We start from the raw sequence: 26,608 nt of genomic DNA, 5'->3' as shown, positions 1-26,608 counted from the left end.
CACCCAAAGATAGCAGCAAATAAAATGAGGGCAATAAAAACAAGACAGAAGATGCCAATCACCACCAGCCCTCCAAGAGCCCAGTCACTTGCTGAAATCAGTTTCTTTAGGTCTTCCAGAACTGAGGATGCCTCTTGCTCTGGTGACATGCTGGCTTCCACCCTGCTGGGGGCAGACAACAACAGGGTCAGATGTTGTATTCTCTCCATGTCCTCAGCCACAGCCCCAAAACCAGTGCAGGTATGAATGGTGTCTGTGCCTGCAGGCATCCCCCTCCAAAGGAGGGTCACCCTTCACAGAAATGGGAGCATAAACCATAGGAAATACAGACAAGATTGGTTTAACAATCAGATCTATAGAGATATTAAGAGGAAAAGCTGCTTGCTTTACAACATTTACAACATTTTGACAGTTGAGATTCATTTTAATCATAGTTTATCAATATTTTGAATACAGTGTCTCTCCAGCATGTTCAATATGAACTCTGTCAGCTGTACAGCCTGTACATGAAAGACACGTATTCAGTGGGATAAATTCCTTGATACTATTGGAAGGATCTCTAAAAGGGAGAGTTGGGGGCTTAAACTCTGAGGACAAAATTGAGATTAAATGAACACTTATTTAAAAACAAACAAGCAAAAAACCCCACCAATAATAAGCAAAGATCATGTACAACTTGTTTCTTCCATAGGGCTTAGAATAGTCCAATTATGTTAAAAAGGGTGTCCTGCTAATGGAGTCTGCTTTACTAATGGTTTCTGTTACTCTGCAATAAAAGCATAAATTTTCCTCCCACAAAGTCCAGTAACAATTTAAACTGGGATCTCAGTGGGTTCTACTCACTTGCTCTTTCACTGATACTTTGAATAATGACTTGGCTGTCAGCCTTCTAAAGGACATCTAGCATCTCTTTGTGAGCATCTTGTGGTTTTAGTGAAGCTTCCTTGCCTCTCAAGGGAAAGGATGGAATATTTCTCACACTTTCTTGCAAATGTGACTATGAAGATGTATGAAAAGATATTGGTTATTTTTGAAAATTTGCTTGACTTGCTGCCTCTTTTGTCTGTATCCTGAGTACTTTAAGAAAAAGAATTACTCCTGTAAAGTTTTTCATCCTCAGCAGACTGGATTTGACTCGAAGCACAAGCTCACACTTGCTGAAGTTTTTTTTCTTTCTACACAGCTAGTTTTATTCAGTTCATTGTTTGTTTCTGGGTAGATGGCAGATCACTGTTCTCAGTCTTTAACCAGCCACACAGGACATCAAAGCTGTTCTGGATTCCTTTGCCTTCAAAAAGGAGGCAGCCTAGATGTAAGTTCCACAGACCCAAAGGCAGAAATCCTATGGGACTGCACACCCCAGAAAGTTCCTGTCTCTTTTGCTAACTGCAGTTCACCTCCCAGAATAGGAGAGCTGTATGACATTTCATAAATACCTGAAGCTGTTGTGGTTTGTAGTAGGTGTTTCCTCTGTTGCCTCCTCTTCACCCCTCCAAGAGATCTTGGCCTGTGGTGAGGGACCTCTTGCTGTACCTGGAGACTTGTCGAGGTAGCCTGGAAGTTGCCTCTTTGGGCTGCAGTAAATGATTAACAGCTGATTTTTCTGCAAAGGTGTGGCTAATCTAATCAAATCAAAGGCCTTGAACCCAACTAAAAAGTCCTAATTCAGCTGTTCCTCAGACATTTCTTCCTCTTCATGGCTTTATCCAGTCCTACAGCTGTTGCAGTGCTTGTAAAGGCCCACTGTGGCCTCTGCCTAGGGCAGGCTGCAGGATGTGGTGGAGAGAAGAGGGCTGTGTTTCCTGGAGCTGTGTTGCAAGCTCCAGCAGGAGACTGGAGTGAGACTGTGAACAGGACTGCCCTGCAGTCCAAAATTCATTGTGACAGTTTAGGTGAATAAACCCATTCCAGAGCTGCAATAAAACTATCACTTTCCTGACTGGAGGAGGCTAGAGGGCTGGTGCTGGAGAGAGGGGAGAAGGAGCAGCGTGATGTGTGAGGCTGCCTGTGTGTGTGAAAGGAAACTTATTTTTCACAAGCCAAGCAAACCAGAGGGATAATGTTACGGAACAGAAGCTATTCCATTAAGTCATCAGTAGAACTTCAACCACTTCACTGGAGGGGCTGGCTTTGCTGGCACTTTGAGGTTCCTCTGGGCAAGAAACTATTTCAACAGTTGTATTGTCACAACTGAAGTAACAGTATTCCTGTGCAGTTCCTCCTAGGCTTTCACAGTATGAATGGCAGTTGCTGTGTTAGAAGCAGCCTTGCCTTATTCTGTGCTTTTCTGCATCTCCCTCTGCAGGTTGAAACAAGAGGATTCATCCTCACTGCTGCTCCTTATAGGTGCCTGTATCTGAGTACTGATTGAAGCTAAAACACAAAAGCTTGTGTGAGTGCTGAGCAGGGACCCAGGGACCAGAAGGTTTGTAGTCAGGAGAAGATGAAGAGCTGCAGGAGCCTGGGCATTTTCTGGCATCTTTCAGGCTACTCTGAATGTATGCAAGGAAGCAACAGACCAGGGAAACAACTGGCATGTCTGAATCCCAGCTGTAGGAATAGCCCAGATGAGTGCAATGGTACAAAATAGTCCAAAACAGAGTATTAGGCCTGAGAGGTGCAGACAAGTGTGTAGAAATTGGTCCCCTCTACATAGTGGCTGGTCCTTTGCTCCAGAAAGCCACCTGAATGCATCAGAGGATTGCCTATTTTTCTTTCCTTCCCTTTCTTTAACAGTGCTATGTTTGTTATGTTTCCAATTCAGGAACTTGCAGTGGCCGAGATAAGACAGGAGCCATTTCTCTTGTTCCTCTGCCTGGTATCTGTCAGTGGTTTAACTTGTACCACTACTGGGAAACATGCATTTGTGGCTTTTCCTGTTGAGATAAGGCCTGGCAGCTTGTTCCCAGTGACAGCAACCTGTCAGCCCTTGGTGTGTGTCCAGCCTGCCAAGCTTCCCCCTGTCTTAGCACAGGCTGGCTCCGTGCTGCTGGAGCAGCCCTCAATGGGCTGCTGTTAATGTCTGCAGCTGGCACTGTCTAGCACAAGCTTGGAAAGAAAATGAGCTCTGTTCTTCCCTGGGTCTCGTGACTTAATCTAGATACAAAAACATCTGTTGAGTCTGTCTGTGCAAAAGAGGTTTGAGGCTTCTGATGTCACTTTGATTGCCTCTCATTTGTGAGTGAAATGAGCAAAGATTTATGGGACAGGAGGTTGGTGTGATGCACCTCTGAATGTTTGAATTGATGCTGTGCTTGAGATTGTTTCCCTCTAACATGTTGGCTGGCAGTGAAAACTTTGGGACAGCCTAAGAAATTTTTGTTTTGTTTTGGTTTTTTTGTTACACTTTGGTAGTTTCAGTGTAATTGTGCCAGTACCTCATGCTAGTGCAGTCTGCTCTTGGTAGTTGTTGAGTCTCAAATATTTATTTCTAAAGAACATCCTCATTTTCTACTGGAAAGTTTTTATTTTTATTAATTTAATAGTAACACTGGTAGTTTCAGGAATTTTATTTTTCTTATAATTCTTAGACAATTCATTATGTCTCTGGCTGCAGATATATTCCAATGTGCAGCAGTACAAAAATACCAAATACCTAGATCCGGTTTGTTGGCAAAAAATAAAGTGCATTAAATACATAAGAAACTGATGTAATGTGCCTTTTACTAATACATGTGCAGGCAACAGAGAAAATACATTTCTTTACAGAGTTTTCTTTATTTTCTGTACCTTTTGAAGTGTCAAGAGTATTTTAAAGCCCACTGTTAAAAACTTGATGACTGTTCTCCCTAGCTAGATGTTGGCTTTGGTACATACACTTAGTTGGGATACCGAGGCAGAAGATAACTTCTCTACATGCATGTAATTTTTATGCCTTCTCACAAAGGTGTTTGGTCTCCCATTTGGGGCTGAAACACCACTGGTTCAGAGTTTAGTGTAGAATTGTGGCCTTCCTGTGCTGTGCCAGTTGTGGAAGTTGTGGCCTGTGCCACAGCCTTCTACGTCCATAAATCTCTTTCGGAAGTTCACTGGAGCGTAAACCAAACACACACAGTGGCTGCAGCATGGAAAAGGGATTTATTTGCACTTGTTAACTCCAGCCCATTCTTGGCTCTGCTCTGTCACTCTGCCCTCTGTCAGCTGCTGCACGCATACCCTGAAGTGATGGCTCCCATCATGTGTCACTCCTCTGAAATGCCTCTGTGCCTGCTCATAAACACACCCCTGGCATCATGTTCATGGCTACTAAAATAAACTGCACACAGTGCAGGACATCAGGCACACAGATTCCTCAAGTAAGGATTGGGATTTGTTCATCTCCTGGATGAACAGGAGATGTTCAGGCTCTGCAAGAATCATTCATCTGCAATAAGCAGAAGAGTAGAACCACAGGGCATGGAGAGGGAGCATGTTGAGCAGAGAATGATCAAAGTAAGCTGTAGGATTGGTGAGTTTTTCCCTTTTGCCTTCATCTTTCTGTTTACAAAGAGTATTCTACATGATCTGTTTTCTTTGGCAATTTCCCATCATTGTATCACCAATGAAATAACACCAGGGGCAGTTGTTACCAGCTGTACTCAGAGCCTCAGCTGGCACATCTGGAACAGAAGCTCCACCATTTGTTGTTTTCAGCAGATATCTCAGCTAAACATGTCTCCTGCAACAGGTTTGGCCACGAAAACATCATTTGATGCACAATGACTTGAGTGATTGGACCTCCCAGTGGTGTCAGTGGGTTTTGCTAAGGCCCAGTACCATCCTTCTGCTGAGAGCAGGCAGTGCCTCGTGTGTGGCTGTGTGCGTGGCCTCTGTTTTGCTCCGTGGCTCTGTGTCCCAGAGGGGATCCTCAGCTGGCCCAGCTGCAGGGCTGTCTTTGGGAAAGCTGTCTCTTTTCTCAGCAGTCTGTGTCCATGCCCTCCCACCCCATCCCAGCCCAGAAGAGGGAGACAGTGATGGTAAAGGAGCTTTACCTTTCTGGTCACAGTAGTGGCTGTCACTGAGAGAAGGAATTCCACGCTGTGATTTCTGGTCCTTTGAGTCATGTTAATTAATATTGTTATTGCCATTTTCAATGGGCTAGTGTGGAAAGTCATTCCCATAGCACTGAATCACAATGTCCATGCATGTCCTTGATAGCAGGTTGTGTCACCTCATGAATGGGCAGCTGGGCGGACTTGGCTCTTCCTGTGTCTGGAGTCAGGGTGTCCATCACAGCCACAGCAGCTGTAGCAGCAGCAACTGCAGGCAATGATCATGAGCACCAACACTGTAACTGGAAAGAGAAACAAAGGATATTTCTTCATAGCATAGGAACAATCCCTGCAGAGTAACCCAATGTCTCCTCCAAGTTGTTTGGTGAGCAGCAAAATGAGCAAAGCCTGGTTTCTTGAGAATTTTTTTTGCCCAATATCCCCTAATATCCTTCCTCCTCCTAAGTTCCTGCTCCTTTGTATTGGTTTTCCATTTAATCTGGACAGTCATTACTAGGCATTTCAAGACCTTAAGAGCTACATTCCAAGCCATGTCAGGGCTTCTTTACCCACTTAATGGCTGTTGTTTGGGAGCTGACAAAAATCCAGCTTTAGATTTCTGAGTAACCAAACTCGAGGGAATTTCATTACTCAAACTGGCAGTTGTATTTCTGAAGAGTGAATTCAGCATACTCTTTAAGCATAGAGACTCATGACTGTGTTGGCTTTACTCTTCTGTATTTAGCTTGAAAAAACAAGATACTTCAAGTGCAAGAGTTCAATTCACAGAACACCAGGCTAACTTACTGTCCTCCACTCTAGCCAGGATGGTTGGTGTTGGCAGTGATGTGTTAGTTTATCTGGAGTAGAAAAGGATGACATGTTCCATCCTGCAGAACATGTCAGAGTGTGAGCATGCCTCTGTGTGTGCATGTGTTCCTTTAAAGCCTGGACCTGGGCTGCCAGGTAACCAGGCCTGTGGGGAACCAGCTGTAGGGATGAACCAAATAAAGCAGCAGGTGTGACTTGGTGAATTCCAGCCCAGGGAGGAGTGTCCAGCTGGATGCACACCCTTCCTTTTGGCCAGGAGCAAGTCCTGTCTTCCTTCCTGCTTGTTTTCCCATTGTATAAACACAGTTCATCCCCCTTGATCCAGCTGTTCTCTGTTTCATGCCATCCCCACACAGAGCAGCAGGAGGTATTTTGCCATTACCAGAGAAGAGTAAATAGGCTCATCTGAAGCATACTGCCTTCCACTGAGCCAGAACAGGACTGACTCTCAGAGTCTCTCTTAAGTGTCTTCTGTGGCAGGGAGATGCTCTAAAACCATTTGTCATAAACTGTCTTCTATGCATCAAAACATTACAGCAGCTCAGGGTTGGTAAAAATATTGCTGATTTAACTGATGTTTAAAATGGGAGCTTTGGGGAAAGCTGTACTGCTGCCTGTCATGCCCCACAATCATGTAGAGGTACATGTTGAGTATTAAAAAATTACCTAGGAATTAACCTGGGCCTCAGAGCACAGCCTAGAAAACAACAGCCAACACCACCAACCCACCTACACAGCCTGTGGAGCAAGTTGCCCCCATAGGAGAGGAGAGAAATTCTGACACCCCTTTGCCCCCACCCACAAACTCACCAATAAACAGAAGAACCACAGAAAAGCTGATGATCTCCACTGGCTCAGCCTTGGGCAGTTTCTGAAGCTTAAGGAGAAACTTCTCACCAATGGCTTGAACTTCCTTTAGAAAACCTTCAGAAGACATTGTGTCACAACCTCTCCAGGCTTTATGCTGCGGGAGAACCAAACAGAGAATAAACCTTTTTACTGACTAATGCTAGGGAGCTGCCAGCCTTCTTATACAGCTGGTGATCACAAGGAAAACAAGTTTATCTGGTCTCAGTCCTTGCTCCCAGTAGCTAAGGTGGAGGACTGTTAATTGTCTACATGTTCTGGCACTGTTTTAATTTCAAAATCCAGTTTCGAGGGTGTTTTTGTCAACTGCACTGTTAAGCAAAGTCCAAATGGTGTTCTACAAGGACACTTTTTCCAGCAGGCACTGAGTTAGACTGGACAGTGCCTGCCCTTGGCTCTCACCCAATCAAAGCACTTTTTTTCCCATTTGTGCTAACTTGTCCTTCCAGAAACAAATGCAATTCTAACCCAACTTGAATTCTGAGTGCTGAACTCCACTGTACATAGTTTTCAGTTGTTTCTTACTGAGTAACACAAAGTAGACTCCCTTGAAGGCTTCTTGCACTTTGAGCTACAGAACCCCCCTTCAAAAACAAAGGCATTTACCTCAACATCTCAATACAATAGCATTAATAATGTTTTATTAACATTTACTGTATGATACTAAAAGTTAAGGTCTGCATTCACTAGGGACAGCTGGATGCTTTTCAAATTCTTACAGATGAGCGCAATTTTGTAAAGAAAGCTAAATTTAGGGGTTTTTTTCCTTTTAAGCCACGGAGAAATATATGAATTGAAAAGTGGATTTCACCCATCACTGCTGATGCTGAGCAAAGCAAAAGCCCCTGGATCTGTCAGGGAGATATCTCCCTTGTGGAGCTAATCCCTCCTGCCCTGCTCAGTAATTTTTGGCCTTTTTTATTCTCAAAGTGATCAACAGGAGCTATTGCTACTGAAAATATTATTAGTCTAGCTAAAGTTAAGTGCCTCCATTTTGTCACCAATATTTGGTGTTCTTTTATCCCATGAGGAAAATTTTGGGAGGCACTACAACAAACTAGCTGGCATGAAACCTATGTGCCTTCAAATTTTGCTTCAGTCAGGAATTGGAATTGGATATTTTTGAGAAATATCCATAGTTCCACCTTAAAACAAGTGTTTGGACAGGTCAACACTTGAATGGGTTATAACTTTTATTTCATTATTACATCAAAATGTACTGATTTGTGTGCATTGTAACAGTCAACAACACTGGGTTTTGGGACTTGAACATTGCAATTTAATATCTTGATCTTGGTGATAACACAAAGCCAAGTGACTAAGACAGCACTTCCAGAACAAACCAGTTAGTTCCTCACTGCACATCTGGCTTGGTTACCCAAACAAATGGATGCTTGGAGTTCAGTTTTTCTAAACACACTGAGGACAGAGAGACCTTGGCTGTTTCTTTGCATGCTGGGCTTTAGTGCTCTAGTGCCAAGTTAAATCAGTTTTGTATGTTTATGCAATTCAAAAGGGGTTTTCTTTGTTCTTTTAAATCCAAGCTAAGGAATAAAAATTGGAACCAGCTGGTTTCTTAGAAATGGGGGTGGATGGAAAATCTACATCCACAGAAAGATTGCTGTGGAACTTAGAAAGGAGGCAGAGCTGTGGTCTTTTGACCTGAAAAGGTAATTTTTGGGACTAGGGTTAAGTGCTTCTTTCTTGATGATTGCATACCCCAAGTGACCTGCTCCAGAAATCACTGCTTTATCCTTAGTGCTGCAGAATTCTGTGTCAGCAGATTTTCAATTTTGTTTCCATTCCAAGAGATGGTGGAGGAGGCAGAGGTGAAATGATTTGTGTTTTCTGTTCTTGGCTCTAGAAGAAAAAAATTTAAAAAATAAAAATTCTGGCTCTAACATTGTGAAAATGTTTGTTCCCTTTGGAGATGTTTCTGCCTGTCCAGAAGCTCTCCTCATAAGGAGTTTCCTGTAAACTTCCATGCCATGCTTTGGATTGCACAAGAAGCAACAGGTGTTAAGAGCCAGCCTTGTGAAGTTTGGTTATACAAGGTGAAATTACTGATCAGAATTGTAGAACTCCATGTGGATTAGAAAAGTGCTTAGTTGAAAATGATAAAGCCTATCTCTGTAATGGACATTCCTCTCTGGCCATGTTACCTGATCTGGAGCTAAGTGAAGGAGTTTTTATTCTAAAACTTGCAAGGAATGTTGCTTGTTTACCTTGGTCTCAATTACATCAGGGACAAAGTTTGATGGTGGTGGTGCAGTCTCCAACGTGAGGAAGCAAATGTTTTCCTGCTTGACTGCACTTTCTTCTGCTTCCAAATGCTCTCTGCTTTGGGACTTCTGCTTCTGCAGCAAGACAATAGGGTGAAGAATAAAATAATTCTTAAAGGAAAAAAGTAAAACTCCCAAAAGAAAGCCAGTTACATTCATTTTGTATGTTCTACTCTACTTGTGATGTAAAATTTTTGTTCAGGACTGGTTTTGATGTGACCTTTTCCCAATTGATTTCAGTGGAACCAAGACTTTACCTTTGAGATTAGCACAAGGGTACGGATAGTGTGATTTAAACCAGTTGTCTTATGCATCTGCCTCATTTAAAACACAAAGGTGATGACATTAATTACAATAACAGAGTGGAGCTGTGAGAATTAATTTCTTTTGTTTTATTATATTGTGTTCAAATAAGTTTCCACTCACCAACAGTAGTAAAGGCCAGGTGGTGCAGGATATTCAGTTGAAGCAGTAACTGTGAAGATTATTATTAAAATAGGGAAGTCTTCAGAGATTTGAAACTTAAGGTTGTAGGCCTTAACTGACAGTTTACTTTCTAGGCCTGGAGTGCTGTTTTAGAGCTTGGAGGAGCCACCCAAGTTAGTACCTCAGAGATTCTCAGGGCTTTGGAGCAAACATAATTGTCTGCCAGTGTTTTCCTCAGCTGGGAATTTCTTCTTGCTCATGATTGTCCTTCCTCAAAACTTCACCCACTGAGGATGGGAACCCTCCAGAGCAGAGGAGACTTGGCTGTAGGGCAGCAGAGCTGATGGAACTGATCCATCTTATGGAAAAAAATCCTGAATGACCACAGTGCAGTGTGGTCTTCATAACACATTGTCAGACTGATGTCAGGAAATTCTGTTCCACAGCTGTAGAGCTCACATGAAGTAAAAATCAGATAAGGAGAAGCAAGATAAGAATCTCATGTAGAAAAGAAAGTAACAAAATATCTCCTGACAGGCAGTTTGTGACATCCTGCTGGGATGGGGTGGCAGCCTGAAATTCATGGTTTTGACTTAAGAAATTCATCTAATCAGTGATGCCAGTGGAACTAGACCATCAAACCTTTCTGCCTTTCTCTAATGTTGCAAAGCCAAGCTGGGGGAGGGAATAAATCAAATCATTTAATTTGGGTTTATTTGGTTTTGATAGAAAAAAGGCCCATTGTGCCACGAGCCATGAGTTACTAGCCTTGGTTGAAAGGACAGAGCACAGAAATGATGCTGGGGAATGGCAAACAGCTGCAGGTTTGCAGCTCAGCTGCAAGGATTACATGACCCTGTAAAACCAAAGTGCGTGTACTGTGTGTAGGACTTACACAGATTTAGATTCCCAGAAAGCACTAATGCAGATTCATCTTGCTGTGCCCACTGAAGAAAGCTGTGAAAATTGCCATAATAGCACTGAAATTATCTTTCTGAGTTGTTTTAATGGACTCATGCCATGCTGAAGCACTCAAAGAAGTTGGCTGCTCAGCCCTTTGGAGAATAAAGCCATTAAAAAGCCTCAATCTAGACATTCAAGAGAAAAGCCTCCATCAAGGTTCCTTTTTTGCTGTGAACTGGCTGCATATGGAGGCTTCTTTTTCCAAGAAAAAGAGCTTTGGGGTGACCATGTACAGTGGGGTCTGACATCCCTGTGTCTGCCTGAAGCTGGTGAAGCTGCTGTGAGTCTTTTGGAATTGCTGTATATTGAGCAGGGTTTTCTGGTCTGTCCTGATCTGTGTGTGGACACAGCTGTATCCAGAGGTGAACTGTAGGGAGTGGGTGAGCTGCTGAGAATGAGACACTTGTTTACACATAGCCCTGGGGGTATTTGAGCAGCCTTTTTTAGTGCAAAAGGCGCAAATTTAAGTTTGTGGTTTAGCCCCAGGACTGGAAGTTAGTAAATACAGGCAGTCTCCCTGGCCTGCCAGAGATGCTCCCTGGTTGTGTGACTTTAGGTAAGTCATCACATCCCACCGTTGGGTGACTTCATCTCTGCAAGACAGCAGAACATGGAACCACATCAGAGCTTTGTTTGTTAATTCTTGTGTGTCCAAGTTTACATCATGCTTGGGAATCTTTAGATAGAAAGGCAACAAGTCCCTGGTTTGCTGTAGTTGTAAACTGAAGTGGCCATTGTTTTACTCAATACTTCTTACACTTTGTTCACTGAGCCTGTTTAGGATGGATTTAGATGAAAGTGTGGTTTCCACTCTTGTTTGCTCCAAACCCAACCATGCTCCTCATATTGTTCTTGCCATGATCCTGATCCATTGGTTTTACTGTGCTTGCGTGGGTTTGTTGCTCTAGTAACCTAAAAGTGGAGATAAAAGTTTTGGAGGGGGGAGTTTTGGGTGGAACAAGAAGCTGCTAAAGCCTCTAGTCCTAATGCAGCAAATCCCAGGGACGGTGAGTTGGCTCTCCTCCACTGCCCACAGCAAGAGTGCTCCAGAGACCTTACTAAGTAGAACCTTCCTGATATTCCCATCAAGTAGAATGCCAGGGCAACATTCTCACTGCAGCCTTGGCTTTTCCTTAAGACCTTGGCTCTGAAGAAGCAAATGCTTCGTTGTTCTTACTCAGACAAGTCCAATCAGTTGGTTGAAATTGGACCTGTACAGGGATGGGAAGCCTGTATGGATTGTGGGGGTTTATCTGGTAGGAAATCTTACAAGGCAAGCCCAACCTCATGGAAGGAGGTTGCTGAGCAGCCAAAGGGGAGGGGGTGCTTTTTATTCTGGTCTAACACTCTAAAATAAGCTCTGACTGTACTTGGCCACTTTCTAAAGAACATGAAGGCTTGGCCAGTTTCAAAACGTACCAGCTTTGTTCTTGGTCCCTGAAATGTCCTTCTGATTTTATATGGATAAGGTCTGCAGTGCTTCCTGTTCTCAAACAATGTGGGGTTGCTAGGTGTGCCTACAGTGTGGATGCATTTTGGCATGTCATAATTCCTTCATGATTGTTTATTGTTCTAAGTGTACTGCTGAGATGAAAAGAGCCATAGAAATGCAGTTGTATTATCAGTGCATGGTTTTCCCTCATCATTGTTAATGCAGTGTTTGCTGCCATGACTGTAGTTGACCAGCCATGTGAATCTTAACTGTAGTTCAGACAAGCCCATTTTTCCTAAAACAGGAGTGCACAGAGCCAGACAGACCTATAATTCATTCCCAAGCAGATGAAAATAGTTTCCAGTATCAAGAGAATTCAGCCCTTTAACATCACACACCCAAACTGGTAAATTGTAGCTCAATGCCATGGGAGAAAAGCTGGAACTTTGTCTGTTGGTTTGGAACAGAAGGCCACACATTCCTGAGATTTTAAAGCTGCCCTGCCTGGGTCACCCTTTGGCTGGAATACCCTCTCATCTCTACCACCTAGCATTTGGAGATGGGTTTTGAGGCAGCCCTGTAAATGTGCCTTCTCTTCCCTACAACCTCATATTAGATTAATATAAAAAGGCACTGAATTCCCAGTTTCAGTAGCAGAGGTAACCGCTGGGGCACTGAGCTGGGATTCTTTACACCTCTGCAGAGCACCCTGGTTTTCTCCAGTCCATCCCACAAGCATGTCCACAAAACCCCATGAGATAATTCCTCACTACTAGAAATTTTTTAAGTGGGGAAACCAAAACACGGAGCCATCCAATGAAATGAAAAGGTCAATTTTAAAAATAAACCTGTAGTTCTACAAGAGAACTTTTTTTAGGGTTGGTGATGCTTGAATCTAGCCTGAAAGTCTATTCTAATATTAGCAAAATATCCATTTCCCAGGAAGCTGACTGAGAGGTAGCTGTGTGCCTGTGAAAGCCTTTAGTGACTTCACAAACACAGTGGGATCTATCAGTAGTTGGTGTTTGAGGTCCAGCATCTGGAAGCCCTGAGAGTGCTGGAAACTCCTCCACCTTTTAACAGCCACTTCTGTGCCCTGTCCTTGATCTCACATCTGCAGGTCTCATAAATTACATGCATTTTTGAGTTTTTTGAAATATCCTGGACTAATCCTAGTAAAGGTGCTACTGGGGTGTAGGAACTCAAAACCAGAATCTGCAGCAGAAGCTGCTGCCTCAGGAGGAATTGTCTGGAATGTCATCAGCTGTGGCTGTGTGGGGTGGCGGGGAGAGCCTGCAGGGAGGTGTGGGGTGGTGGGGAGAGCCTGCACAGAGGTGTGGGGTGGTGGGGAGAGCCTGCACAAAGGTGTGGGGTGGTGGGGAGAGCCTGCAGGGAGGTGTGGGGTGGTGGGGAGAGCCTGCAGGGAGGTGTGGGGTGGTGCGGAGAGCCTGCAGGGAGGTGTGGGGTGATGGGGAGAGCCTGCAGGGAGGTGTGGGATGGTGGGGAGAGCCTGCAGGGAGGTGTGGAGTGGGTGCTGCTCCCCACCCCCAGCTCTCTCCCAGCCCCTCACAGTCCCGGCTGCCCAGTGGGTGCCTCTGGCCCGCTGCAGGGTCTGAGATCAGGGGGATGTCTTACAGAGAGGAGCCTCTTCTCAAACTGGATTATTTTGTACCTTCATTCCCACAACCACTGTTGTGGCTGAGCCCCGTGTACTGTGACAGCTGTAACACAAGCCATGTCCTGCTGCTTTTATCCAGACATGTGTTTCACGTTGCTGTGCCTCTCCCCCCACACATGAACAGCACGGCTGCAGCTGGACAAGCCCCCAGCCAAACCCATTAAGATTTTCTTTTGGCCAGGAAAATTTGGCATGTTTCTCTACCTCCTTCCCTCCCCTGCCCTTCTCCCTTCACTCCTCCCTCCTTTTTCTTTTTTTTTTTATTTTTTTGTTTTGCTAAACTTTGTTTTTTCACATGCTTTATTTAAGAAGCTATCTTAACTGCAACAGAGCCTACAGAGACTCTTCATTAGCAGGGTGGAAACTTCCCTCCATCCCCTTGAGCCTTAGGGCCAGGCTGGAGGCCTGTGGGTCTGAGCTACATCTCCTCACTCAGGCAGTTCCAATTCCATGCTTGTACAACATGTAGGTCAGAAAGACCTGCCCTCCATTCCTCGTTAATGGAAATGGAGAGAAGTGGAAATACCTGATCCTTAACATTCCTCCCTACAGGCATGTGTAAGATTGAGAAGCCCTCTTTCTGTGAGAATTGGCTTTCTGCTCCTGTTTATAAACAGTTCACTGCCCCTGCCCCTCCTGGCAGAGGCTGAGGGGTCCCAGCTCAGTGCTGGGAGCTGCAGCAGCTTCCAAACAGAGAAATCAGCTTCAGATGGCAGAAAATAGGGATTTATCCAGCCAGTCTCCATGACCAGCCCTTCTTCCCATACCCAACAGCAAAACGGAGATGGGAGCACAGGTGGTGGGACACCTCTGTAAAACCAAAGCTTGGACACCATGGCCTATAATGTCTTTTTCAACCTAAATGATTCTAAGTTGTAAAATGATTTTAAGTTGTAAAATTTCATGTATTTAGGTGATCCTTTTACTCTTCCTTCTCGCTGCACTCAAACTTGACAGTCTGGTTACTGTAAACCATGAGCTGTGTATGTGCACGAACGTGCCTCTCAGAGCAGTGGGTTCTCATGCTGTTTTGAACACTAAAGCAGCATCTGTGCCTGAAACACTGGCTGAATTCTTATTTTTTTTTAAATGATCTCATTAGTAACTGTGTAAAATCTTTCCGTTTATTTCTATTGGACACAGATGCTTAACTTGCACAGTGTGCTAGTTCCACGACCAGGGTTCGTTTTCTGAGTTCTCTCCTCCAGGATTTGGGGGACAGAACTGGGCTGCAGCTGGGAGGAGCTCCGGGGAAAAGCTGTGGCTGGCACCCTTCGGGTTTCATCGGCGCCTGCCTGTGCTGCGAGCTCCTCGCTAAAGGCACGCACAGCCTCGGAGCCAGCTGCCCTGTCCACACCGACTATTTCTGTATCGGGTCCCCAGCTTATCGGGACACAGACGATAGGAGCGCAGGAAGCCGAGCAGCCGGCCTTAGTCACGGGCAGAGGAGTCGCGGAGCCCCGCTCGGGCTCGGAGCTCCTTTTGTTACGGGGCGGCTGCGGCGCAGCTCTCCGCAATCCCATTAAAAGCTTTTCTCCTGCCACCTTCGCTCCTCGGTGACCCTGGCAAGCAAATGGAGCCTCCCAAGCTCTGCTCCGTGGCTGACCGAGCAGGGGGAGCTCCCCAGGCTCCAGCCCCTCGCTAAGCAGCGTGGGGTGCCGCGCTTGACCGAACAGCAGCGATAGCTCAGCCTTACCCGACCGCGAGTTCTTCCCCTCTTGTTTTTCTTCCCGTCTTCTCAAACTTTCACGTCATCTCTCCCCTCATCCTGGCTTGCGGCTCGCTGCTCGCTCGGCTCCTCTCTCTGCTCCGCTGCTGACAGCCAGCTGTTGTCTCGGCCCTTTTTTTTTTTTTTTTTTTTTTTTTTTGTTGCTGGTTGTCCTGGAGATGCGAAGTTTCGTGTTACATGTGTGCCAAAGAGGGAGGGAGGGAGAGGAGCCACCGCAGGCTGAGCCAGAGCCGGTGCCAGCTCCCCGGGCCGCCCAAGGGCCGGCACTTGTTGCTGGCTTCCTCTGTGCATCTCCTCCGAGAGAGGAGTTTCTTCTTTACCTTTTAATGACGCCTTTTTCTGGCGTGAGACTTGAATTCATCCCCTGCCTGCGATAGTTCGGGGCAATGTTAAAGCAAATAACTTTTATTTACACTGCCCAGTTTCCTTCTGGCTCCCTGGGGAAGGAGCTTTTCTCTTGGGTTCAAAGGAGGAGCAGCACAAGTACTCACAAGGACAATGCAGCCCTGTAAGAGAGACCTGCCACGGGCAGGGCAGCAGTCACAATGCTGGGACAGTGAATGTGATGCTGGGAATGGTGAATTTGATGCTGGGACAGTGAATTTGATGCTGGGAATGGTGAATTTGATGCTGGGATGGTGAATTTGCTCTGTGCCCTTGGCCAAGTAATTTACTGTCTTGATGCTGAGCTTTTTGCTTCTTGTATTCTAGGGACAGCTGACTGTCACTGTCTTGTCTCACAGGGTGAAGCTCAGGTGATGCTGGAAGGACACAGTCCTTCAGAGAGGTGCAAATTTAGAAGTTCTCATCAACCTCATGACTTGCTCTTCTATTTGATAAAGCTCATTAAGTGGCTTTGGCTTGACAACTGCATAACTAATTTGCCCTCATATGATTTTTATATTTTTAACCCTTTCACTTCATATTATTTAAAGACTTGCTGAGTTTATTTCAGGGAGCATTTCTGATGAGGCTCTGTACCCTTTGGCTTATACAATGGAATGCTTTTTTCTGGTGTTTTTTGGAGATGCATAGCTTCTTTTGTGAAATGTGACTTTACTTCTTCTCTCACTGTCCATCTACTTCTCCTAATTGCAGGAATAGGGCTCCTGTTTTATTTGGTGTATAAAGACAAGGACTACCAAAACAACACAGGTGCAAGCACCTTTGTGGTCTGAAATGTATTGCCACAGACAAAAATGTGTTAATAAACCTCATTATTTGCTCTTCATCCCATTCCTTAATTTCAAATGTGTGGGAGGGGGTGTCTGAAATGACATAATTTTGTTTAGACATTTTAGAGACCAATGGTCAGCTTGTACATACTCTTTTTGAAGGGTGAGGAGAGACAAATAATACAGTTGCATATTTAAAAGATGAAATAATTTTAGGACATGTATAATAGTACAAACTACCATTAATTTATGTAAATCATCTCCACCTCATGGGCATTAGTCAGGTGTTGGTGTGACTGGGGAAGCTTTCCCCTCACATGTTAATGCATAACGAACTATGTTTCAGGAACTCTTGTGTTAAGCATTAATCCAGTGATTAACCCCAGCATCCCTGTTAGTAACTTTGTTTTTTGCCTTTTGAACTTAATTATAGGATTGCAGTTTTAGTTTTGCAACTGAATTTCCGTTATGGCCCAACTCCTGAACACCGTTGGCTAAAGTGGGGCTGTGGCCCCAGTCCGGGTAATTCTTCAGGAAGAAAAAGGCAATTACAGAAGGCTGGGTGGAAAGGGCTTGGTTTTACAAGCCTGATGGGTTAGAAACTGGAACTCTAAATTCCAGTGAGCTCACAGCTGATCTCTGCTTCCACCAAAGCCCTCCCCTGGGGCATCTAAAGGACAAGAGGTGTGTGTGGCTGTCCCTCCCCAGCATAAGCCTGGTGAGCTGTGGGAGTGGGGAGAGGGCTTGTCCCTCACTGAATGCCTCACTGAATTAACTCTAATACAGATCAGTGCGTGCAAGGGGAAGAGACACGGACTAATGAGAATGCCTGCCTGTTTTCTTTTGGGGAAACAAAAAGCTGACTTGCAGCTCGCTGACATTTCTATAGTCACGTTGCATTGGCAAGCCAGGCAGCACCAGCAGTTCTTTTGGAAAGGCAGGACAAGGGGATCGAATGTGTTGCCCCCATCCCGGTTCCCCCACCCTTCCCCTCCATGTGAAAGGAGCTCTTTGAGTGCAGGAGCAGAGTGAGTCAGTGTGGCTCTGCAGGGGGATATAAAGGCAGCTTTGTCGGAGCCCTCTCCAGGCTTTGGTGCCCTGCACGGTGCAGACACCCTGCTGCAGCCCCTTACCTGAGCACTGCCAGCCCCCTGGCACTTCAGTACACTCAGGTCACTACCAGGGGACAGGAGCCTGTGACCTGCTGCTGTGCTGCCTTCCAGATCAGCCTCCCAGACATGGGAAGGAGCGAGCTCCAGCCACCGCAGCCCCTTGCAGGGTTTGTTTGTGATGCTTTGGTAACATGTAGTTGTGTTCCCCCCCAGACACACACAGACACAAGTGAAGATGAAAACCGTGTTTGTTAGATCTCTGGCAAGTTCTGACATGCCTTAAAGGGTATGGAATAAGAGTAAATGAGGTGCTCACTCTCTTACTTTTCCCTTCTGTGACCCACTTTTTGCAGATGAAGTTGGTAAGGCTGCTAGGGCACACCTTGGTAGAGAAGAAAATTTTCCACCTTGTTCTTACTGGTAGTAAAATAATTTTCTTCTAAAATAACTTTTTTTCCCACTTGGCTGCAGGATTTGATCTCTAAATGCCTGATGAACTGAATGTTTTCATATATTTATTATCAGCATTTTGACTAATGCACAACCAGCCACCTCTGCTGTGAAACTTTAGTTTTAAAAAGTTCCTCTAAATTCTCCTTTCTTAGAAAAGGGGGGAAAGTAACTGCCTCATTCTTTGGCAAAATCAGTGTATTCCCTGGTTTAAGTTAGGGAGTGTTTTAGAAGAGAAATTACTTCCTGCCTGTATTGCTAGTGAGTATATTGTCACCAAGTTCTTTTCTATGTACCCCAAAACATTAATGCCTGCCAAAAATCTGAAAATTTCTGGAAGAATCTAATCATCTTCACGTGGCTGGTTTGCTAATCCTGGTAAACTGGTTGTGCAATCCTGTGTGAGCAAATGGACTGGTTTTCATGCATGTAGGACTCTACCCAAAATTTGGGTGCTGATCTGGAGCATGTGTCAGCCCATCAAGATCCAGGCTGTGTCATCTGAATGGTGCTCCCTTGTGACCTCACTCTGGACTCTATTTCTGGGACTTGCTTTATATTCCTGTGTCTTCAAATATATATTTCTTCACTTTCAAATCACAAATAATAAACCTAGAAGCTCTTCAATGTTAGATATAGAGATACACTCTGAGGTGTAGTGACCAACAGGGCCTCTTTACCTACAGCCATCCTGATAGGACATGGAATATATTTAGCCAATGACACAGAATTAATGACTGTATATTTCATCAACTGATCCTTTTGCAGATCTCAAAGATCTGAAAGGGTTTAGTAGAAGAGATTAACACTGATTTTTTTTACATATGGGGAAGTGGAGGCAGAAAGACTTTAAGGTGCCAGTAACAGAGCCTGAATTCTGTTCCAGGTATTAAGCCCTGTGATTCCTGCTGGAATAGACATTCTCTGTGAAAAAACAAGAATCAAATCTTTAAATAAAGACACCCTACATTTGAAGGGTGGAGTTTTTGTGGATAGAAGTGATAACCAGATGATTTTGCCTTGTGTTTCCAAGCTGTCGCCACGCTGCCATAGCGAAGTACTTCGGCGACGTCACGCCACCTTGCAACAAGTGCTGTGACTTCTGCAAGAACCCAGGGGCAGTGAAAAGACAACTGGAGGCACTGGAATGCTGCAGCAACAGCTGGAGCAAAACCTGCATCGGGCCCACAAGATCCTCCTGGGATAGCTACGACCCAGAGCTGTATGAGGGCGGGAGGAGAGGCTGCAGAGGCTTCAGCAGGTTTGTACCAGAGAGGTTATACTCATCTCATAGGAGCCATCAGAGAAAAGAGCATCCACCAGCTGCAGGCCCAGACACTCCTATTTCCAGCACATGTTTCTGTGTGGATGGTATTTTCCTGCAACTTTCTGGCAGCAGCAGCTGGAATTTCATTTTCCACACACTTTGGCAGCCTCGTTCACATTCGTGTCCCAGAGAACCAAAAGCTGTTTTGACAGAGCTAAGAATTGCCCTGCACAATGTAATTGGTTCAAGAAACTAGCCTGAAATTTTTGAAAGCAGCAAGTGGGTTCGGCCTGTTCATAGTCACAAGGATCTAAAATGTTTAAAATTGTCACCAAGATGACATGGTCCACAGTTCATTCCTGATTTAAGACAACTGTCTTGGGGGCCAGCAGGCCAGGGGCCACTGTTGTGACTTAGTCACTACAGAGGATGTTGTGAAGTGCCAGTGTCAGATTCTTGTGCAGATTGCTGCATTACCCTGTCAGGCTGACAGCAAAAGAAAGATGTGCAGTGGGAAACATGATGAATTCTTTAAAATGCTTGGCAGTGTGGAAGTGACAACTTCTCTTTCCCCTTGTTCCCTGGCAGAGTTGCAGTGATTGTGCAGCTGTGTCAGGATGAAGTTGCTCTGCTGGCACTGCCCATGAAGCTGTGCCAGGATACACAGTGCTGTAGGCTGGCCAGGCACTCTGCTTTACCTTAAAAAGCTTGAGATTGATACCTTTGTTCTTTGGCCAAGTCCAGCTGAGTCAGAGGAAACCAGAACTTGTGACTTAAGCCTGTATTTGGTCTCAGGACCTGAGAAGCCTCAGCCAATGCTGTTGTACAGAACAGTGTTTGCCATTTGGTTTATTGAACCTTTCCATGATCTGATTGTAGTTTTGCCTTGGAAGTTGTAATATTCAGCAGCTCTAAAGCTCAGATTTGTGATACCTCTGAGTTTGGCAGCTGTGGGAGGCTACATCTGGTGAGGATCAGCTGCTGCATTTCAGTGTATTAGAGATGGGGATTTCATTTATTGCAGCAGCCTGTGAAACAAGTGAGGCTGAGGAATGGGTGTTGTGCCCTTTCTGCCATCTCTGCTCCCAGGGCAGGAGGGACTGACAGATGGGGTACATGACAAGAGGCAGTGACTCCTGAATCCCCTGGGAGGATCTGGCAGAGCTTCTGAAACTGAGTCCTCCATTCTCAGGGTACTAGTTATGTGCTCTTAGTTCATGCCACTGCCTGCTAGTTTATGGGATTAACAAATGCTGTGAATTTTTGGAGTTCACTCACTGCTGTCCTGGTTGGGGAATGGTGGAGAAACTCAAAGTGAAGACATTCAGAAAGGATGTGGGGTGCATTGCTGGGGTGGCTTCCCAAACTTGTCCCCCAGTTAATGCTGCAGCTACAGAAATGCTTGTTCCTCTTGCTTCCCTGCCTTATCCAGGTATGATGAAGAGGGCAGTGGCAATTGGGATGAAGACAATGAGGAGCGTCGGAAACGGGAGTGGGACAACTTTTACAAGAAACAGATGAGTCTGCGCAAAGTAAGTTGGGGTCAGTTTTTAAGGGATGCCCAGAGAACCCTCTTGCTGTGAGCTTGTCTGACAGCCATAAAGACTTCCTGGCACTGATGACAGTGAATTATTTCATCTTGGTGTTGCTTGCTGTCTTTCACTTCTTGTGCTTCTGCTTTTGCTGTGTTCTCCATATTCTGGGCCAGTCCCATAATAGGAAGAAATGCAGCTTATTCATGTGCTGGTTTCTCTGCAGTGCTAAGCAAGAGGAGCCTGTTGGTTTTAATTCCCATGGCAGTAGTAAAAACAGATTTTCCCATTCAACCTCTCCTAAATATTCCTATAGCAGAGGTGAACTTTTGGCTTTGTTTCTCGTTCTTTGTCTTCTTGGCCCTGTTTTGGCACTTTTTCAATGCCTTTATAACTTCAGCTTTAATTTTCCCTGGAGCAGGGATATAAAACATGTCTTTTGTGCTTCTAGATCTGCATGTGTGTAGTAGGAATGGAAATGTTTGACTGATCTTTGTTTTCTTCCAGGGCAAAGAACCAGAAAAGGAAGATTTTGTTCCTCCAAGTAAATATCTTCTTTGATTTATAATGGGTTTTCTTTGGGAGAAGAAAGTCTTGTATTTTGCAGCTGTATGCAATTTGTACAGCATCACCACTGGAGGTATCGGTCCCTAGGCACAGAGGTCAAGCTTTTGGCTGTGAAAACTTGGCTGGAGGAGATGGAGCACAGCTTAGCTTTGGTTAGGGTGAAGATATGGAATGTATCTTTCTGAGCAACATTTCCAAATAAGCAAGAGAGAAGGAAAACTCTGTCTAACCTGACTTCATAGTGTTGGCTATTTCTGCAGTGTTTATGCAGCAATAACAACAACAAAACCAATAAATATTAGTATTACAATTACAATTATTATTATTATTATTATTATTAATAATAATAATAATAATAATAATAATAATAATAATAATAATAATAATAATAATAATAATAATGCTATAAGGAAACTGCTGAAAAGCTTTGCTGTTTGTAACTCTGCTGCTTGGGGCCCTGTCTGGCACTGTTGCAAAAGAACACTTGATAGGTCAGGTAACTCTATGCCTGATTTTTTTGGTTGATATTGTGGGGAACAGAAAAGATTTTCCTAAGAGCTATAAAGAAAGGTTTTCTGAGGTGGGAAGATTCAGGAAAGCTGTTAGTCCTAAACTCCAAAGTAGATGGTCTTTATCAGAGGAAACATCCTGACTTGGGTTTCTGCCTACTCTTTTGGAGCGTGTAGCTTCTCCAGGCAGAAAGGGTGACCACAGTGTTCCTTGGGGCGACAGTGCAGGGAGGAGAAAGCCAGGCAGTCCTGGACCTGTTCCTCCCCTTGACAGCTGAGATGTTCTCCATCAGCCTAGCCCTGCCACGGCTCCTTTCCCAAATTCCTCTCCTGTGGCAGGTGCAGACTGTCCCCTGAAGGATGCTGCCAGCAGGAGGATCTCCAAGCTCACTGTGAAGGTAAGTGATGATGCAAAGAGAACAAGGCTTCTGCCTGGCCTGTCCTTACTTACAGTGCAAGGAGCACTGTAGAGCATGTCTGAGTATCCCATGTTTCCTAGGGCCGGGAACACTGCTTGAAGATGCTGGAAGAAGCTTTGAGCAACAACCAAAAGACTCTAGCAACAGAAGGAAAATGGTATGGGATGATGAAAAAGGGGTGCATATTGAGTCCCTTAACAGGGCCTGCTCTTCCCTGAGCACAATTACCATTCTCAGGGAATGCTTTTTAAGTTATTTTGTCCAAGGATGTGGTTTCACTTAACAGCATCTTTCTGGCAGTGATATTGAAGATCAGACCTGAGGATTCCTGTGGCTGATTGTTACCAGCTTGGTTCCAGGAGTGGCAGTTCTTCCCTATCCCACAAGATGGGGATAGTGTACTTCTCAAACGGAGCAGTGGGCAAGAATCTTGATTTAAAACCGTTTTCATCACCTTTTCCATTCTCCATCAACTCACCACTACATCCCTTAGGATTTGACTGGAAGTTATCACTTATTCTTGCACCGGAGGGAGTGGATTTTGTACTTTCTGGGAGATACTCAAGCATTAGTGTTCCCTTTGCAGATGCAGAAGTGTGTCTTGCCAGGAATCACCCCAGCCTGTGTTTCAGGTCAGACCCTGGTGCCTGTGCAGTGGAAATGGAATATGAAGCTTTCAGGACCAGCAAAATGGCAAATTCCTACAAGGCAGCTGTGCTGAAGAAGGTAGGGACAAACATCTACATCTGCTTCTCCCTGGCATCTGCTTTGCCCTGGAGCTCCAGGGCAAATAGAGCAGAGTTTGTGTGGGAAAGGTGAAGGACAAGCTCTGTTTTGCCTTGGGTATCTTACAAATCTTTCTTCTTGATTTTGTTTGCAGGAGGGCCCAGAATCACCTCGGGTTCACATCTTTGTTGTCTTTACAGGCTCTGAAAACCTACATAGCAGTGCAAGCTTATCCAGATATGTTCTAGCAATACAGGGATTTGGGAATTCCTCAGGCTACTGCTGACACTAGAGAAGCCTTGGTTTAGGTTATCTGGTTGCCATTATTCTCTCTGAAGATGTTTCTATTCTTGAGACAGGTGCCTCTCCAGGACAGATATTTGTTTTGTTACTATGGATTTAGTATCTACAAAGGCAAGAATACATAAAGATTTCTGGCCATTAGAGAATATTTCTGTTCTCTTTTCAGGTGGCAGAAATCAATAAAGCCTCCAAACAAGGGGAATTGTTCTCAGTCTTTGGGTCTGGAACAAGTGGTAACAGCAATTTGGAAACAAAATCTGTGTCTCTAGCAGAAGAAGACTTTGTCCCTGCATCCCAGGTTCCCTCAGTGAGTACTGGTGGAATAGACAGGAGGGAATGGTGTGTTTTGCCTGTCTGCATTTTTATAAATTTATTTTGTGTCCTTTCTGTGGCTACAACTGCGTATTTCTATTGTAATTGCTTTTTTCTGTCTGTCACGTTGTTATTAGTGAATATAATTTGTGTGCAGGCCACAGTTTAAATAAGTTCTTTCTCATCTTGCTCTGTCCAAGGATGCTGCCTTGTTTTGTTATTGCTGGCCTAGGATTTCCACCTAATCCACTTCCCTCACATCTCTGTTGATGGATGCAATGATCAGTCAGATTTAGAGCCTTCCCCAGTTAACAGCTTCCCACGCTGGTGTATTGTATGCAGAAATTTAGCTGCTTTCATGGTGCTGCACACAGGGATCTCACATCCAAAATTTCTTCTTCTTCCTGTCTCCCCAGTTCAAACCCAAGCGTGTGGGCGCAGGATTCCCAAAGAAATCCAGCTTGTTCCAGACAGCTTCAGAACTGCTGAAGACCCAGGAGGAGAGTGATGCAAAGCCTGTCAAAAAAGACTGTCCAAGTGGGCAAGACAACAGCAGCTACAGTCTGGAGCTGGACACCAGAAACCCTGTTCTCCAGAGGGAAGAAGCTGTAACCAAAGCAGTGGATGAGAGTGCAGGGGTAGAACTACACCCAGAAAAGAAGGGACAACAACCCAGTCCAGACACAAAAACTGCCCTTGGGGATAGTCCTGCTAAGAAGTTCAAACGCAGCAAGAAGCAACAAATGCTCGCAGAAGCAGCTAAAAAGGAATCACAGGATATTTCCAAATTCTTCTCCCTCCCCAAAGGTGCCTCTAAAGCCCAAAGCTGCAGTGTAGCAAAGGGAGATGGCTCTTGTGCAAGCACACTACCTCAGGTTTCTTCTCAAAGCATGTGTCAAGGGAAACCAACACCTCAGGAAAACAAAGGCTCTGGAGATCTGACTGGGCAGTTCCAGACAGAGAATAAAGAACTGAGAGAAACAGAAGTAACACTGACTGAGAGAGGGGAGAATTTTAAGACCCAGCAGGCTGCTGAATCTGAATTTCTTGAGGAGGATATGGATGTGAAGACCAGGTAAAATCTCTACTTCTCTGCTCCCTGTGTTGTCCAGAGCCCCACCAGCCTTGTCCTGGGAACCTGTATGAGGTCTCTGGGTGAGTGAGGGAGACTCTTGCTTTACCATGCAGTCTCATGGCCAGTGACAGTGAATGCAGAAATATTTTCACTGTGGAATGATTGCAATTGGCCTTCTCTCCACTCTTCCCACTAGTGTTACTGAAAATGTTGCAGACACTGAGCTACCTGTTGTTGGGGAAGGTGACAGTGGGAAGCGGCCAGGATCAGATGAGGTAAGACTTCAATGAATGCTGATTTCCTCTATTTCTTCTGCTCTTCCTGTGCCAAATTTCTCTCTGGGAGTGACACTCCTGCTCTGACAGTGTTACTTATCTGGGGAGGGCCCAGCTGTAGTTGCAGCAGAAAGAACCCAGTTCTGTTGAATTCCTGGTGTTTCTCTGCTGCCATCTGGGCTGTGCCAGCACCTTGGGCTTCAGTGGAGAGCTTTCCCTCCACTGCTTTGTTCCCTCCTCTGTTCAACTCCTGTGGCTGTGCCCTTGCTGGTGACTTGCCTGGAATGAGTGTCTCCACCCCCTGAGATCTGTCACTAACTATAATTAGGGAGCTGCTTTCTCAAGGCAAGGGCACAAGCACAGGCCAGAGACACACAGGACCATTGGGAAGTGATCCCTGCTCACAGCCTGCCTTGCCATTCAATCTCTGCCACACTGCAGTCTCCTTTCTCTTTCAAACTGAGCAGGAGTGTGGCTCTCCTGATGTGGCTGATTTTTCCTGAGGGGTGTATTCTCAGCAGACATCCTGAGAAATCTTTAACAGTCACTTTTCCTCTGTAGGACAGGCTCTAGCAATTAGCTGCCCTAATAGGAGCACAGGGTAGTTCTAAATGTGATATTCTTTAAGTTTTTTTTTTCAAAGTCCCTTTGTGTGGGAAATAGTGTCTGCACAGCAGGTTAAAAGGAGTTATAGAGATTCCCACTTGGTATTCACTGGAGGGAGAGGCTGCAGGATGCTACAAAGGTTTGTGTTCTTGGAAAGTGGTGGCTGCTTGGAAAGGCAATGCTGCCACAGGAATTGGTAGGTTTGGTTTCCTTCTGTCCCCTCTCCAGGATACGGAAAGTCCTGCAAAAAAGCGGCTCCGGACAGCAGCAAAATCTTCAATTCTGACCCAGCCAGAGGGCAAAAGCGCTGGTCCAACAAAGAAGAAGGTGACTTTTGACTCAAACTTAGCACAGTGTGATAAAGAAGGAATCAGCAAGACCATACAGCCAGTGACCAAAGGCATGTCCCTCAAAGAGACTGCAGACATCGTTGTCAAGTATTTGACCCCGTTCTACAAGGGGGGAAAATTTGCTTCCAAGGTAAGATATAGCTCAAGGCCCTCTTTAGCAGAAGGAGAATTCATCTCTCTAGGGAACTGGAGCTCTGAGAAAGGGGAGATGATCTGGATCCCACCTTTTATTTCCAAGTTATGTTTTGTTATGTCCTGTTCTAGTGACTCCAGGTGCAGCAATTCCCCTCTCCCTCTAAAGGGGAGTGTTGGTGTGTGTTGGTTCCAGACTTGTGATTGTTCATACTTGCACATTAAACCCTGGCACGTTTTTAACTCTCACCTGTGGAGCAGCAACAGCTCAGGTTCAGTGCTGGTGTAGTTTCCTTGGTGTGCCCTGCAAGGCAGGATTTGTGTGCCTGGGCTTCTCCAGCACTGCAGGGCCAGCTGTGTGTATTCAGTCTAGGAGTGGCTTGTGCTACAGCCAGTCTGAGCTAAGGGCAAAACATGGAAACAGACATGGAAACAAACATGGAAATAGACTGGTGAGGTAACTGGTGCCTGCTTTCTGCTCTTTGTGTTCCCCAATGCTGCAGGATCTCTTCAAGGGCTTTGCCAGACACCTGTCTCACTTACTGACCCAGGAGCAGAGTCCTGCCCGCAAGACAGGTGGGTCTGGGGTTATTTCAATGACAGATGGGTTTATGGCTTTA

The 26,608-nt window shown here is 45.1% G+C and overlaps 2 protein-coding genes across 9 annotated transcripts in view; one reads left to right on the top strand and one right to left on the bottom strand.

Annotated features, from left to right (window-relative positions):
• The window catches only part of RECQL5 (RecQ like helicase 5), a 39,391-nt gene that overhangs the window by 10,436 nt on the left and 2,347 nt on the right, over positions 1 to 26,608 (top strand). For 3 of the 7 annotated variants that reach the window (XM_058852291.1, XM_058852292.1, XM_058852294.1), the window contains exons 9-19: positions 18,949 to 19,176; positions 20,615 to 20,714; positions 21,222 to 21,258; positions 22,130 to 22,188; positions 22,290 to 22,366; positions 22,842 to 22,935; positions 23,405 to 23,545; positions 23,967 to 24,625; positions 24,822 to 24,900; positions 25,735 to 25,986; positions 26,492 to 26,564. In XM_058852291.1, coding sequence (XP_058708274.1) covers positions 18,949 to 19,176; positions 20,615 to 20,714; positions 21,222 to 21,258; positions 22,130 to 22,188; positions 22,290 to 22,366; positions 22,842 to 22,935; positions 23,405 to 23,545; positions 23,967 to 24,625; positions 24,822 to 24,900; positions 25,735 to 25,986; positions 26,492 to 26,564 — 1,799 coding nt within the window. The other 4 variants (XM_058852296.1, XM_058852295.1, XM_058852297.1 and 1 more) reach the window with 4 other exon arrangements.
• Positions 5,136 to 15,302, bottom strand: SMIM5 (small integral membrane protein 5). Of its 2 annotated transcripts, XM_058852315.1 has the most exons (5): positions 15,146 to 15,302; positions 8,894 to 9,025; positions 8,388 to 8,528; positions 6,612 to 6,765; positions 5,136 to 5,272 (listed from the first exon to the last, which is right to left on the bottom strand). In XM_058852315.1, exons 4-5 carry the CDS (start codon positions 6,736 to 6,738, stop codon positions 5,151 to 5,153), a joined length of 249 nt encoding a protein of 82 aa, XP_058708298.1. In that variant the 5' UTR covers positions 6,739 to 6,765; positions 8,388 to 8,528; positions 8,894 to 9,025; positions 15,146 to 15,302; the 3' UTR covers positions 5,136 to 5,150. The 2 variants fall into 2 exon arrangements, with proteins under 2 accessions (XP_058708298.1, XP_058708299.1); XM_058852316.1 differs by lacking the exon at positions 8,388 to 8,528.

This window comes from Poecile atricapillus, chromosome 17 (assembly GCF_030490865.1).
Source record: "Poecile atricapillus isolate bPoeAtr1 chromosome 17, bPoeAtr1.hap1, whole genome shotgun sequence".
Taxonomy (NCBI): Eukaryota; Metazoa; Chordata; class Aves; order Passeriformes; family Paridae; genus Poecile; species Poecile atricapillus.
Note: the sequence above shows the minus strand (reverse complement) of the source record. Positions and strands in the feature narration are given on the sequence as shown.

Excerpts from the sequence above, each read along its gene's own strand:
- SMIM5 (XM_058852315.1), bottom strand. The coding sequence starts at position 6,738 with ATGTCTTCTGAAGGTTTTCTAAAGGAAGTTCAAGCCATTGGTGAGAAG. Across the intron at positions 5,273-6,611 it reads TGTGGTTCTTCTGTTTATTG|TTACAGTGTTGGTGCTCATG; the intron begins GTGAGTTTGTGG and ends TTCTCTTTCCAG.